General features: G+C 37.1%; 1 protein-coding gene across 8 annotated transcripts in view; it reads right to left on the reverse strand.

Moving 5' to 3' along the window:
* CCDC66 (coiled-coil domain containing 66) overlaps positions 1–16,107 on the reverse strand; it is a gene marked incomplete at both ends in the record, with an annotated part of 33,126 nt that overhangs the window by 4,976 nt on the left and 12,043 nt on the right. For 3 of the 8 annotated variants that reach the window (XM_080715951.1, XM_080715948.1, XM_080715955.1), the window contains 6 exons: positions 1,597–1,734; positions 2,550–2,694; positions 5,043–5,204; positions 6,327–6,411; positions 6,805–7,055; positions 7,383–7,514. In XM_080715951.1, coding sequence (XP_080572077.1) covers positions 1,597–1,734; positions 2,550–2,694; positions 5,043–5,204; positions 6,327–6,411; positions 6,805–7,055; positions 7,383–7,514 — 913 coding nt within the window. Of the gene's footprint in view, positions 1–1,596; positions 1,749–2,545; positions 2,695–5,042; positions 5,205–6,326; positions 6,412–6,804; positions 7,056–7,382; positions 7,515–16,107 lie in introns of all 8 variants that reach the window. The other 5 variants (XM_080715954.1, XM_080715953.1, XM_080715952.1 and 2 more) reach the window with 4 other exon arrangements.

The following is a 16,107-nucleotide window of genomic DNA, read 5'->3' on the forward strand; positions in this document are numbered from 1 at the left end:
GATAAATTCCTAGAATTTTTTAAAAGAAAAAAGCTAGCTGGGCATGGTGGTGCACTCTTGTAATCCCAGCATTCAGGAGGCTGAGACTGGAGGATCGCGGTTCACGGACAGCCTCAGCTACTTAGTGAGGTCCTCTGCAACTCATTGAGACCTGGTTTCAAAATAAAAAAAGAAAAAATAGGGCAGGAGCTGTAGCTCAGAGGTCAAATATCCCTGGGTTCTATCCCTAGACCCGCCAAAAAATAAAAAATAAAGTAAAAAGCTGGGTGTGATGGCGCACGCTTGGGAGGCTGACACACACACACACACACATACACCCGAAGAGATGACCTACTTGGAGCCTAGGAATTCAAGACCAGTCTAGGAAACATAGCAAGAACCGTCTTGTAAATAATCAAATCAGTGCCAGGCGAGGTTGTGCATACTTGTAATTCCAGCATTCAGGAGGCTGAGACTGGAGGATTGCCTGTTTGCGGACAGCCTCAGCTACTGAGTGTGGACCTCTGCAACTTAGTGAGATCCTGTTTCAAAATAAAGAATAAAAAATAGGGCAGGAGGTGTGGCTCAGGGGTTGGATGCCCCTGGGTTCCATCCCCAGACCGAAAAAGAAAAAAAATCTCTAAAAGCAGGAGGCAGACTGAAGGGATTCATAATATACTTAACATGGATATCACTTTAGCACCTATTTAATAATTTAAAATCTGCACATGGAAAGATGAGGAAATGCAAATGGATGTCATTTTATGAATACTAGAGTGATTAAGTGTTGGGCAGAACATGTTGAAATTAGAACCCCCATATTGCTGGTGAGAATGTAAAATGGTATGGTTTCTTTGTATAAGGGTTTGGTTGTTTCTCAAAAGGCCTAGCATGGTGTTATCAAAAAACTCAGCAATTTGACACTCCCCTCCAAGAGAACTGAAAACAGCTATACCAAAAGTTGTACATGAGTATTCATTGCAGCATATTCATAAAAGTCAAAGTGGAAATAACCCAAATGTCTATGAATTAGGACTAAAATATATCTGTATAGTAGATTATTCTGGAGTAAAAAGGAATTACTTCCTGATAATAGAATGCAACATGGATGAGCTTTAAAACATACTAAGTAGGAGAAACCAGACACAAAAAATCACATATTGTATGATTCCAATTACATGAAATGTCTGGAATGGGCAAATATTCCAAGATAGAAAATAAACTGGAGGATGGAGGCAAAATAAAGTGATTGTTAGTGGGATTGTAGTGATTGCTTATACAGCTATAAATATACAAAAAAGTACTCAACAGTGCCCTTTAAAAGTAATTTTATGGCATGTGACATATCTCAATAAATCTGTATATATATGAATTATATCTCAATAAACATGCCAACATATGGTTAACTTAGTGAAGCCCTGTTTCAAAATAAAGGACTTGCTAAATTGCTGAGGCTGGCCTTGAACCTGTGTTCCTCTTTTCTCGGCCTCCCAACTTCTGGGATAATAGGAATGTACCATCACACACAGAAATTTCTTTAAACTTTAAAATAGAACTTAATGCAAATTGCTCTGTAACTCTAATTTTAAAGTCTAATGAAAATCTGCAGGTAAATACCTGTTTGCACACCAGTCTCCTTTTTGGGAGAAGCTGTAGAACTGATAGGTGTATTTGTTTTGCTAGTGGCTTCATCAAAGTCATATCTTGAATTTGAAGTGTTAGTGAATGCATTATATCCCACTTGGATTGTATCAACTGGCAAAGAGAAAAAAATTACAGTGAAATTCGAGGAATAATACCAAAACTAATGATAGGCACTAGGGAAGTTAAATGGTAAGAGAGCACTTAATCGAGGGCCTGGGTTTTACACGCTAATAATAAAAAGGAATTATCTATGGCACTAAATCAACAGAAGAATTTTAGTTTGATAAAAATGAACACTGCAATAGAAATTTAGTAAGTCTAGCCTATATGTTCTTACAAGAAGTAACTTGCATTTTTATCACTTACTGAACTTAGGGATTAGGGAGACTTTAACTTTTCTACTGTAAATATGGGCATAAAACTAAAACATTTTACCTCTGTTACAGGATAACTGAACACATAAGAAAACATGTGAAGGCTGGAGAAGTAATTCATCAACAGACTGCCTGATTAGCATATGCCAGGCACACATACACACCACACAAGATTCTGAGAAATTTTCTATTATTTTACTCTTAAAGCAATTTCCCAAATGAAAACTATTTGTTTATAAAGTTAGTTCAATATTTGAAATTCCTTTAAAAGTATTTCATTAACAGGTATATTAAAGGTATTAAAATAGGCAAGTTTTTTTTTGTTGTTGGTCCTGGGGTTCCTGGAAGCCCGTCTACCTCCGGGTTACACTCCCAGTCATATTTTATATTTTTGAAACGGTCTCTTACGCCAGCGCGGCTAGCTTCAAACCTGCGTGACCCTCCTATCTCTGTCTCCCAAGCGCGGGGATTACAAGCGTGCGCCACCACGCCCAGCAAAATAGGCGAGTTTTTAAAATAATCTCCAAAACAAAATTCTGGTTAATAACTTACCACCAAGATTTTTAATCAATCTAGAAGTGTCATGTCCCTTTTGAGCCAATTCTCGGATTCTCTGTTCTTGTTTTAGTCTTTGTGCCAGCTCCTGTGCTCTTTGCATTGTTTGGAATAGCTCATTTGTCTTAAGAGTCATGATTTCCTAGTAAGCATAGAGAAAATTATTAAATACACTTGTCAAACTTGTGCAGACTTCATGTTTTCTCAGTAAATATTTCCCAAGCTTTTCTTATGTGTTGGGTACTGGTCTAGATACTAGATCCTGCCCTTTTGGAACTTATATTTTAACTTTGTGTGTGTGTGTGTGTGGTATTAGGGATGGAACCCAGGGGCATTCTACCTAGGACCTACACCTTCAGCCCTATTTGTTATTCTTTATTTTGAAACAGTATCACTGAGTTGCAGAGAGCCTCACTAAGTAGCTAAGGCTGTGCATGAACTGTATCCTCCTGTCTCGGCCTCCCAAATGATGGGATTACAAACATTTACCACCATCCCAAGCTTTACAGCTATATTTATTATTTTCTTTCTTTTGTGGTAATGGGGATTGAACCTAGGGGCATTTTACCTTCGAGCTATACCCCCAGCCCTATTTTTTATTCTCTTAAAACAAGGTCTCAATAAGTTGCATGATGACTTACTAAATAGCTGGAGCTGTCGACAAACACGTGATACTCTTATCTCAGTTTCCCAAATACTGGGATTACAAGCATGCACACCCCAGCTTCTACAGCTATATATGTGAAATTATAAGAACTCTTTTTTTCTTTCTTTCTTTCTTTCTTTTTTTTTTTTTTTTTTTTTACCCATTTCAAGTTTACTAACTTTGTTAGGAGCCAAGGGGGATAGTGCACTTGTAATTCCAGTACTTGGGAGGCTGAGACAGGGTTGTAGGTTGCAGCCAGCCTCTGCTACTTGGTGAGGCCCCCTGCAACTTAATGAGACCCTGTTTCAAACTAATTTTTTTTCGTGTGGTACTGGGGGTACCAGGGGCTTTTTTACATCCAGGCTACACTCCCAGACCTATTTTATATTTGGAAACAGGGTCCAAGTTGCTGAGAGCCTCACTAAGTAGCTGGCTTCGAACCTGTGCGATCCTCCTGTCTTAGCCTCCCAAACTAAATTTTTAAAAAAGGGTTGGGGGTATAGATAAGAGGTAGAATGCTTCAGGGTCAATCCTTAGTACTGCAAAAACAATCCACAAAAAACTAATAGTCAATTTCATAATTATGATTAAGAAGAAATGCTAAAAGTGAAATAGCATTAATGGCTAAGCAGTGCAAGCAAATGGAGCTTTACTTTTCTCATGTTTATATGGTTATCACATATTTTGACTGCCTCAGCCTTTTCAATTCAATGAGATCAGAACCCAGACTATATGGCCTTTACTAGCCAGTTTTAGAGTAAACGGTGCCAAGTGGGAAAAGACAAGAAAATTCAGACTTTGTGTTCTACTCTTTAAATCTTTGGCAACTGAATTTCACCATGTGATCTGCTCTTTGCCAGGTCACCTTATATATGGTATCGACACCATTCTACCTACTATGTCTGTTTTTGTTTGTTTGGTTCATTGGTTTTGGTACTGGATGTTGAACCCAGGGGTATTCTACATCTGAACTGCATCCTTAGTCTGTTCTTATTTTTTATTTTGAAACAAAGTCTAAGTTGCTGAGGATCTCAATAAATTGTTGAGATTGGGCTCAAACTGGTGACCCTCTTGTCTCAGCCTCCCCAAATACCCGGATCACAGGCATGTGCCACCATGCCCAAATACCTACCATATCTGAATCACTAACAGGAGATTTCTTAACCAAATAGGCACCTTCTCTTTTTAAAAGGCTGGTATTTAGTAACACAGGGAAGCCTCCAACATAGCCAAAACTGTATCAATCACCTTGCAAAAATATGCTTATTTACCACTTGACATGGACAGAATCATTTCTCCCTAGAATTATTAATAATCACCTCTTAGAAATGAAGTGTACATACCCCTAGATCTAGGAGATCAAAATAAAGCATATGGATAACTTGATCTGTGCTATAACAACCCATCTTGACTTCAACAGGAAAAGTCAAAGCAGTATAGCATTTGAGAACTATGTTCTGTGAAATGATAAAACTTCAGGTTTCTCCCTTATTTTTCTTTCTTTAGCCAAAGTTTTGTTTCCACAAAAAGCTTCATAATTTCAAAATACACAAAATGTTAAACTTCTAAGTTATTTTTCCTCTAAAAGACAAACCTTTTTTTTTTTTTTTGATACTGGGGATTGAACCCAAGGGCATTCTACATCTGAGCTGAATCCCCAGCCCTATTTTACTCTTTTAATTCAAAACAGGGTCTCACCAAGTTGCGGAGGGCCTAAGTAGCTGAGGCCAGCCATAAACCTGCAATCCTCCTGTCTCAGTCTCCCAAGTACTGGGGTTTCAAGTGTGCGCCACCATACCTAAGGAAACACACTCTAAATTAACAGTTAAAATATAAATACCTACTTCCTTTCGTTTTTGCTTAAGTATGTCTTCTTCATACTGTTTCTGCATCTCTTCTCGTTCCCGTGCTAAGCGACGTTCTTCTTCTTGTTCTTCCTTCTTTCTTTGCTCCTCTTCCAGTTGCTTTTTTCTGCGTTTTTCTTCTACCTGAGCAGTGATTGCTTTCTAGCAATAAATAATCACATATATCACTGCCATCAATAAAAATCCATGAAGCATGTGGTAATTTGAAAATGAGTTTTTATCAGTATTTTATACAGAGTACTATGGGTAAAATTAAATGCCAAATATTTATAACATTTCTCCCATCTTCCATTTGTCCAATCAAGCTCTATGTTTTTGCTTCAACCCCATAAGGGCTGTTAGAAGAAATGATAGAAAAACAACTTAATATTTAATATAGTATCTTGTAAACAACAGATTCTATAAAATTATTAAGTGAACCAAATAAGAATAAAAATAATTATGCCAAATTATTCACATCTCAAAGTTTTAAAGAGTTAATCGACTGGGCATGTAGCACCTGCAGTCCCAGATACTCGGAGGCTGAGGCAGAGGACCCTTGATCCCAGGAGTTTAAGACCTGCCTGGACAACCTATCAAAACACTATTTAAAAAAAAATTGAAAAGTTAAAATTTTTAGAAAAAGAAAATGCAGACACTTCAGTTATTTCATCAGTATTAGACTAAGTTTTAACCCTAACCATTTACATTATCTACTAGGTTTCTTGATCAGAATTCTACCTCAATTTCCTGTATTGTTTCCTTTCAAAGAACTAATTCTCAGCATGAACAAAACTTTAAGGGAAATAAGAAAGAGCCAGGTGTGGTGGTGCAAGCTTGTAATCCCAGTACTTGGGAGGCTGAGACAGGAGGATCACAGGTTCAAGGATAGCCTCAAGCAAATAGATTCTCATCAACCTAGTGAGATACTGTTCAAAATAAAATAAGGTTGGTGATATAGCTTGGAGGTAGAATGCCCCTGGGTTCAATCCCTAGTGCTTTACACACACACACACCCACACACACCCCTAATAACTAAGAGAACAAATTTATATATGTATATTTTAGAAAGCAGTTGGCTACAGTATATAATTCTGTCTTGTTTCTCAGAATAAGCTAATTCTAACCTTATAATGCCAGTTAAGGGACAGGCTGGATTTATTACAGGATGGAACAGGAACTGTGCTGAACAGGAACCAGAATTTTAATTTCCATCTACTTCAGTGTATGTCAGCCATGACTATTACTTATTAAGGCAAAGAACAATGTTTTACAATGCAGTACCTGATGTTCTAACTGTTTTTGACGCCGTCTGTCCCGTTCCTCAATCTGTGCTGGGTCCAAGAGAGCAGTCATAGAACGGAGAAAGCTGGCAAGATACATACATTAGCTATTCTAAAACCTCCCCAAAGTAGGATCAACAAACAGTGCTCTTACAGCTCAAGTACATCCTCAGCCTTTATATATAATTTTTGGTGTTCTTTAAGATAGTTTATTTCTCTTTGCCACTTGATACAAGTGGAATATAATGGAGTCACTAACATTTCAAATTCAAGACATAATTTTGATGGAGCCAGTGGTAAAATGAATACACATTATCAATTCTACTACTAAATCCTTTTTGCTTGGAATACATTTATCATCTATTATCACTATTATTTCAAAGAAAAATTCCAAGCCTGGAAATCAATTAGGTATATCAACAGTCCTAGTAAAACACATATATTCTTACAAACCAATAAATTCTTAAGAATGAACTTACTTTGTTTTCTGACTGTTTGCCTGAGTCACATCCCTCGCAGGCTTTGCTGCACGCACCTCCTCTGAAGGCTCACCCTGGTTTCCAGTCATAGGTGTGTGAACACTGCTCACCTCAGTCAGCTCCTGGGGGTCCGGAGAAACACAAAAGTACTCTGGTTGCCTGTGTGCCGCCCGAGAGGACAGCTGAGACTGAGAACTAGGGTGACTCTTTAAAGATCCAAAATGCACTGCCCATCTGTCAGGTTCTTCACCCTAATTGTGACAAATAGAATTGTTGAGAACTTTTCCAGTTATTCCCGTATAAATGTCAAATATTTGATTTCTGAAAGTTACTCTAAGTAGAATAAGCATAAAAATTGGAAAAACTTTTGATTACTTAAAATATAATCACATCAGCAAATCTCTAAAAACATAAGAACTTGTAAAAAATGACACTAAATGAAACCTATGAAAATAGGTTCACATGGGCAGATATGGAGTTTGAATAGTCTTGTCAAGCAGTTTCAGAATATTTGTTAAGTTTATATGATTAAAGATTTTGAATTTTTTCCTTTATAGCCATGAAGCCTCCAAAGTTACCTTTGAATACATTTTTTTCCCCTCAGTTTTCCTTTGCTGGTCATCTTCTACTTGATTATTCAACTCTTCAATCCATTTTTTCTGTTGTTCTTGTTTCATAGGATTGAAAGGGTGTTCCAGCAGCAATGCTTCCTAAACAACAATTAATCAAATCAACCTATATACTTAACCCAATAAAGCAATAGCCTCAAAAAAAGATATTGACTATATATTAAACAGATATATTCTGATTCTCAAAATTATTATTTGTGGTACTGGGGATGAAAACCAGGGGCATTCTACCTCTGAGCTACACTCCCAGCCCTATTTTTTATTTTTATTTTACAACAGGGTCTTACTGAATTGTAAAGGGCCTCACTAAGTAGCTGAGGTTGTCTGAACTGGGATCCTCCTGAATGTTGGGATTATAAGCGTGGCTACTATGCCCGGCTTCAGAACTGTATTTTAAATGCATACTAGTAAGAGGATATAAGATATCTAAGAGTAAGAAAAACAAAACATTTAATTTCATCAACCTATAAAAATAAAGCTAAAGATCACATAAAATGAGCATGGTAGCACATGCCTGTAATCCCAGTAAGCATGAGGCTAAGACGAATGGGAGAATATCAAGTTCCAAGACCAGCCTCAACCACTTAGTAATACCTGGTTTCAAAAAAACAAACACAAAGCAAAACAAAAAACTAGGGTGTGACTCAGAAGTAAAATGCTCCTGGGTTTAATCTCTAGTGCTATACTAAAAAAAAAAAAAAAAGAAAAAAAAAATATATATATACCATACAATCCAGCTCTCCCATTTCTGGGAATCTGTCCAAAGGAAATTAAATTAGCATAACAAATAGTTATTTGTACTCCCAGGTTTTTATCTATTAATAAAAGCCAAAACAAGGAATTAGCTAGTTTCCACTGATATGAATAAAAATAATTCCTCACCCTTTGATAAATAAGAATTGCTAATTGTCACAATGGAATATCATTCAGCCATAAAAGAGAATGAATTCTGTCATCTGATATAATGTTAAATCATATAATCCAGGCACAAAAAGATAAATACTACATATGTGAAAGCTAAAGAAGCTGATCTAAAGTAGAAGAGGGGTTGGAGGTATAGCTCAGTGACAGAAGACACACTTACCATGTGAGAACCCCTGGGTTCAATCCTCAGCAAAACTCCCTCTCCTCACCCCACTCCAAAAAAAAAAAAAAAAGAGTAGGAGAGTGAATAGTGACTACTAGACACTAGGAAAGGCTGGGGAGGGGAAAATAGAAGGTTAGGTATTGAAATAAAGTTAGAAAGGAATATGGCATAGAGTTGTTTTAAGTAGAGCACAGTGATGGTAGTTTACAATATTTGTTGAAAAACTGTAGGAGAGGGGCATAGAGGCTCCAAATATATAATGGTATAATGAAATACAAGTCACTTTGATTTGATTTCATCCTTACATATTATGTACATATACTGTTATATGTACATAACATTCAAGTGGTTTTTAGTATAGTAAGAGTTGTACAGCTCTCACTACTATCCAATTTGTTTCCATCCATTTGGGCTATTGTAAGGAAATGCTATAACCTGAGCAGCTATAAACAAGCAAATCTATTTTCGCAGTTCTGGATGGTGGACTGCTCAAGATCAATGCACTAGCACATTCAGTGTTAGGATCCTGATTTTTTCCTCAGAGATGGTGCCTTCTCACTGCGGTACCAATCCCAAAGGTTTCACCTCTCCCAATACATTGGGGATTTGTTTTCAACATCTGAATTTTGGAGGAACATTTTTCACCTAATTGTATTTAACATTTTTTTTTAGTTTTATGTCTCATGCCTAAACTTTGGTTTCTTGTTTTCATTGGTAATGCTTTCCTATACTACTTTTATTACATTTTGGGGGCAACATCTATTGACTCATTTGCATTTTCTGTTTCTTTTAGAATCTGATACCCTTTGTTACTTTTTTCCTTAGAAATAGTTTTCTTCCAATGTGTTATTATTTCAGTCACTTTAACTTTGTTCTGACATTAACTAAAATAACAAATATCTGGCAATGAGTATCCAATAAACTCACTGGGTAGGAATACTGAACAGACTAGCCAAAGGTACAAAAGTTCCAAGCATTTCTTTCTTTCTTTCTTTCTTTTTTGTTATTCTGTTATTCTTAGGGTTTCTTTTTTCTTTTCTTTTTCCTTTTTTTTTTTTTTTGGTCTTTTTTTAACTGGGTATTGAACCCAGAGGCCTTACTTACATGGCAAGTGCTTTATCATTGAGCTACATCCTAATCCTTTGAGACAATTGATTAATTATTCCCCATCCTTCAAAATAACTCAAGCCAATTCCAGTGCTCAGAGGTTGAATCAAGAGAATTCTACGTTTGAGATGAGCCTTAGCATCTTAGTCAGACTCAGCAACCTAGTGAGATCCTATTTCAAAGTAAAAAGTAAAAAAGAGTAGGGTATAGCTTAGAGGTAGAGTTCCCTCCCCAATCTCCCAAGCACACACGCAAAAGTCCAACTCCTTAAGAGAACCTCACTCTTTGGAGAATACTCCTTTGATTGTAACTGACCAGCTCTGTAAGTTTGGTGGGCCAAAAAGACTCAAGCAAGCACTGTCCAAGATTTTTATTCCCTAGTGAACAGTTAAAACAATGATTTGCATTATAGTAAATGTAAGGTGAGGTATTAAGAAACTGGCACTGAGTTTGTGTGTGGGAGGAGGTTAGCATGACCAGAACTCCAACAATTTCCCACAACTATATGGATTTACTTCCACTCCAGGCCCCATCCACCATCACATCAACCAAAGCAAACAAACATCCTAGAACAAACAACAACAAAACACAAGAAAACAAAACTGAAAATACACCTGCCCTTAGTTTCTTCAGTATCATAGGGATTGATTTTGGGGAAAGCTATCAGCAGTTTGCATTAGAATTCAATATCTTGAGATCATAGTATTTGCGCATGTAGTATAAAGCTTATTTGCTATCAATATTTTCCACTTGATTTTTGTTTTTGGTTATGTTTTTCTTCTAATGCTCTTATTTTTATTCTTTTATATACTTTTATGGGCGCATTATAGTCTCACATAATGTAAATCATAGTGACATACATGCACAGAAACATAGTGGACTTTCCCCCGAACCCCCCCAACTCTCCCCCTCCCTTCCTCAAACGGGGCACTGAGAATGACATATGCTCATAATGTTAATGGAAGTCATTCCTCATTGATCCCCTCTCTTCCCTATCCACTTTCCCTGGACCACCTCCCTGGCTCTACCACAGTTCCTCCTCCATTATCAGAAGTCCCTCTGGTATCCCGATTACTCTCTAGCTTCCACATATGATCTTCACTTTCTGTGACTGGCTAATCTCATTTAAAATAATGTTTGCTGCTAGACATGGTGGTTCATGCTTGTAATCCTAGCACTTGGGAGGCTGAGAAAGGAGGATCATGGTTTGTGTACAGCCTCAGCTACTTAGTAAGGAGGCCCTTTGCAACTCAGTGAGACCCTGTTTCAAAATAAAGAATAAAAAAAATAGGGCTGGGGGTGTAGCTCAGAGGCAAAATGCCCCTGGGTTCCTAACCAGTACTGCAAAAAGTAAAAAAAGTTAAAAAAAAAAAATGTCTGCCAGTTCTGTCAGTTTTCCTGCAAAAGGCATTTTGTTCTTTACTCTGAGTAGAATTCCATTGCGTTTATTTCCCAGCTTTGTAATCCATTCATCTGTTGATGGACACTTAGGTTGGTTCCATAATTTGGCTATTGTGAATTGTGCTGCTATGAACAAGAATATGCATCTATTACTATAATTTCCTGATTTTGGCCCCTTTAGCTAGGTATGTAGGAATGGTATTGTTGGATCAATTCCCATTTTTCTGAGGAATCTCTACACTGATTTCCATAGCAGCTGAATTAATTTGCAATCCCACCAATAGTGTAGAAGAGTTCCAATTTCCCCATATCCTTACCAACATTTACTGTTTCTTGTCTTTTTGATGACTGCCACTCTGATTGGGGTTAGATGGAATCTCAGGGTAGTTTTGATTTGCATCTCCCTGACTGCTAATGCTATTGAACATTTTTTCATGTTTTTATTGGTCACTTGTTTTCTAAACATAAGATCATGCCAAGCATGGTGGCGAACACTTGTAATCCCAGCATTTGGGAGACTAAGATAGGAGGATCTCACTTTGCAGACAACTTCAGCTACTTAGTAAGGTCCTTTGCAACTCTGTGAGACTCTGTTTCAAAATAAAGAATAAAAAGTAGGGCTGGGGTGCAGCTGGGAGGTAGAATGACCCTGGGTCCCATCCCCAGTACTGCAAAATAAATAAACATAGGCTAATAATAGCTACAGACAGAGATAATTCCAGTTCTTATTTAAATTCCTTATCCTTGTGGGTACAAGATTGTACCCACATTTGGGGCATAAATATTTACCATTATTACATCTTCTTGTTGGATTATTCCTTTTGCAAATAAGAACTGACGTCCCTTGTCTCTTCTGATTAAGGTGGATTTCTTGGAAGGAGCCTAGAGTTTGGATTGTGTTCTTTAATTCACATTGTGAATCTATGCCTTTAAATTGGGAAGTTTAGTCTTTTGACAGTGTTATTGAGATGATTTTTGTTTCCTGTCATTTTGAGTTTTATCTTCTGTTTGATGTAGTGTTTTTTCTTCACTTAGTTGCTCATCTGATGGAATTTGCCTCTTATCTTGTCCTAGTATTTCTTTTCTTCTTTGTGTTTTATTTAAGTATTTTCTCACTACCAAGTTGATAGTCATGAATCTTTTAGTTTCTGCTTATCTTGGAAGGTTTTTATTTCTCCATCAATTTGGAATGATATCTTTGCTGGATATAGCAGTCTTGGTTGGAATTTGTTTTCTTTCAGTCTGAAGTGATTCTTATTGTTTTGCCTCTGTATGTCACATGTTCTTTTGTCCTCTGTGCTTTGAAGAGTCTTTCCTTGGCATCTATGTTAGTCTTTTTGATTATTATGTAACATGAGGAAATTCTTCTTTGGTTTATTTTGTTGGTGTTCCAAACATCTACCATACATGGATTTCCAAATCTTTTTATTTGAGAAGTTCTCTGGTATTACTTCTCTGAAGAGGTTTCTGGTACCCTTTGTTTATCCTTCTAGACCTTCTTCAATGTCCATTATCCATAAGTTTCATATTTCCCATATTTCTTGGATGTTCTGTTTGTGTCGTTTTATTGTATTTTCTATACTGCTGATGGTATGGTCAATTTTGAATGAATTGTCTTCCAGGAATGAGACTATTTTGCATGTTGTCTAGGTTGCCCGAGATGGTTTCTATTGAGGTCCTTAATTATTGTACATATCATTCAAAGCCTCCTTTTGGATCTTTCTTAGGGCCTCAATTTCTTTATTCATGTTAATTCACTTTCTGTAAACTTTTTTTTTCCAGTACTGGGGGTTGAACCCAACCCAGGTGCATTCTACCTCCAAGCTACACCCCTAGCTCTATTTTTTATTCTTTATTTTGAAACAAGGCCTCACTAAGTAGCTGAGGCTGGTTGCAAATCTACGATCTTCCTGTCACAGCCTCCCAAGTACTGAGATTACAAGCGTGCGCAACCAAGCCTGGCTCCTGTAAACTTCCTAAGATCAAAATTCCGAATTCTCCTTCTGGCATTTCTTGCAGCTTAGTTTATTGGCCTCTGTTGTTGTTGAGCTGTGATAAAAATCCACAGAAACTCCTGCTAGATTCTGAACTATGCCATAATGGGGTCTTCCTGAATGAGCATGACATGGACAGATGTTTTACCATTTTTTCTATTCTTTTTCATGTCAGAAATAGAAATAGTACACATTTTTGAAAGTCAGAAAGCTGAAAATTCTACAAGGGACATGTGCATACAGTCCAGTTATGAGTATGCATACATGAATTCCTTGGACAAGTATATACTTATTAAGTAAAAAAACAGTACCAGAAAGATTCAAATCCATCTCATGTACTACACAATAACCACCACTAGGATTCCATAAGAAAAGCTTTTAGAATAAGTGAATTTAGCAAAGCTGTGGAATAAAAAATCAACACATAAAAATCAGCTGTGTTGCTCTATGCTAACAAGGAACAATACAGAACAGGACATTTAAAAATTCTTTGTATGCTGCGCATTCTGGTGCACATTTGTACTCTCAGTACCTGAGACACTGAGACAGGAGGATTGCATGTTCAAAGATAGCCTTAGCAAGTAATGAGACTATCAATCTAGTGAGACCCTGTTTCAAAATAAAAATAAAATAGGGTTGGTGGTGTAGCTCAAGGTAGACTGCCTCTGGGTTCGATCCCCAGTACCAAGAAAACAAAAGCAAAAATTCCATGTACAATAGCATCAAAATGAATAAAACATATAGGAATAAACTTAACCAAGAGACGAAAGACCTGTATTCTGAACTGCAAACAGTGCTGAAAGAAATTAAAGACAACACAAATGTAAAAATATTGTGCTTGCAAACTTTAAGATTTAATATTGTGAAGATACTAATACTACCAAAAGCAATCTATAGATTCCATGCAATACTTAAGAAAACAACAATGACATTCTCTGGTATAAATATCCATCCTAGATTTCATAAGGAATCTCAAAGGACCCTGATAGTCAAAACAATCTTTAAAAAAAAGAAAGTTGGAGCTGGGCATGGTGGCATACACTTATAATCCCAGTATTTGCAAGGCTGAGACAGAAGGATCAGGGGTTCGCGGACAGCCTCAGCTACTTATGCCCTCTGCAACTTAGTGAGACCCTGTTTCAAAATAAAAGAATAAAAAACTGAAGCTGGGGGTGTAGATCATAGGTAGAATGCCCCTGGGTTCCATCCCCAGTAAAACACACACACACACAATTGGAAGACACATGCTTTCTGATTTAAAAACTTGTTACAATAAGGACTGTGGGTACATCTCTGTGGTTGAGCACTTGCTTAGTATGTACAGGACCTAGATATGATGCGCAGCATTGTAAAAAACAAAAAAACAAAAACCGCACAACTGACTACAAAGCTATAGTAATCAAAACAGTGGAGCCAAGAGTGGTGGCACATGCTTGTAATCCCAACATTTGGGAGGCTGAGACAGAGGATTGAGGTTTGCAGACAGCCTCAGTTACTTAGTGAGGTCCTTTGCAACTCAGTGAGACCCTGTTTTAAAATAAAGAATAACAAATAGGACTGGGGATGTAACTGGGAGGTAGAATGCCTGTAGGTTCCACCCCCAGTACCACAAAATACATACATACATACATACATACATACATACAGTGGGTCAGTGGCATAAAGACCAACATACAAACAAATGGAATAATATGTACACAGTCAAATAACTTCAGACAGGGATGCCAAGAAAATACAGTGGGGAAAGGGCAGTCTCAGTAGCAGTGGTACTGGGAAAACTGGATATTCACATGTGTAAGAATACAGATAGCTGAGACAGGAGGATTACAGGTTCAAGGGCAGTCTGAGCAATGTAGTGAGACTCTCAGCAACTTAGACCCTGTTCAAAAGTAAAAAGTAAAAAGGGCTAGAAGTGTAGCTCAGAGGTAGAATGCCCCTGGATTCAGTCACCAGTATCACACACACACATCCACACACAACAAGAATAAAGTTGAATTCTTACCATACACTACATGTGAAAATTAACTCAAAATGGGTCAAAGACCTCAACATGAAAACAAAACTATAAAACTCCAAAAACACAGCAAAGTTCCAAAATATTGGAAGTGGCAAAGATTTCTTGGATAAAATACCAAAAGCATAGGCAACAAAAATTAAAAAAAAAAGGTAAAATAGAATTAAAATTGTTTTGTACCCAGGCATGGTGGCACACACTTGTAATCCTAGTACTTGGGAGGCTGAGACAAGAAGATCACAGGTTCAGAGCCAGCATTAACAACTTAGCAACCCCCCCCCCCCCAAACTTAGTGAGACCCTGTTTCCTTAAAAGAAATAAAACTAGGCTGGGTGTTTAACTTAGAGGTAAAATGCCTCTGGGTTCAATTCCAGGTGCCACACACACAAAAAAATTGTTTTGTATATGAAAAGAGACTTTTACTGAAAGGGAAAACAATCCACAGAAGGAGAGAAATAATTGCATAGCATATATTTGATAATAAATTAACATCTGGAATATGTAAAGAACTCCAACTCAACAACTGATTTTAAAAATAGTCAAAGATGAGTAGGGTGTGGTGGCATGGACCTGTAATCCCAGTACCTGGGAGGCTGAGACAGGAAGATCAAAAGTATAAAGACCAGCATCAGCCATTCAATAAGACCCTGTTTCAAACTAAAAAATAAAACAGGGCTGGGGGTGTAGATCAAATATGGAATGCTCCTGGGTTCAATCCCCAGTGCTAAAAAATACAATACTAAATATTGGGCAAAGAACTTGAAGAGACATTTCTCCAAAGAAAGGCAAATGTCCAATAAGCATGTGATAAAAGGCTCCTCACCACTAATCCTTAGTTAAATGCAAATTAAAAAATGAAATACAACTTCACACCCATTAGGATGGTTACTGTCAATAAACCAGAAAATAAAGTGTTATTTGTGAGGATGTGGAGAAACTGGAACTCTAGTGCAATGAAGATACGAATGTACAATGATTTATTTACTGTGGAAAGCAGCATATTATTTAGCCATACAATTGACAAATTTTAAAACTGGCAAAAATTTAACATAAAAAATTACATGTAAATTA

The sequence above is a fragment of the Muscardinus avellanarius genome, assembly GCF_963383645.1.
Source record: "Muscardinus avellanarius genome assembly, chromosome: 18".
In the NCBI taxonomy this organism is placed as follows: Eukaryota; Metazoa; Chordata; class Mammalia; order Rodentia; family Gliridae; genus Muscardinus; species Muscardinus avellanarius.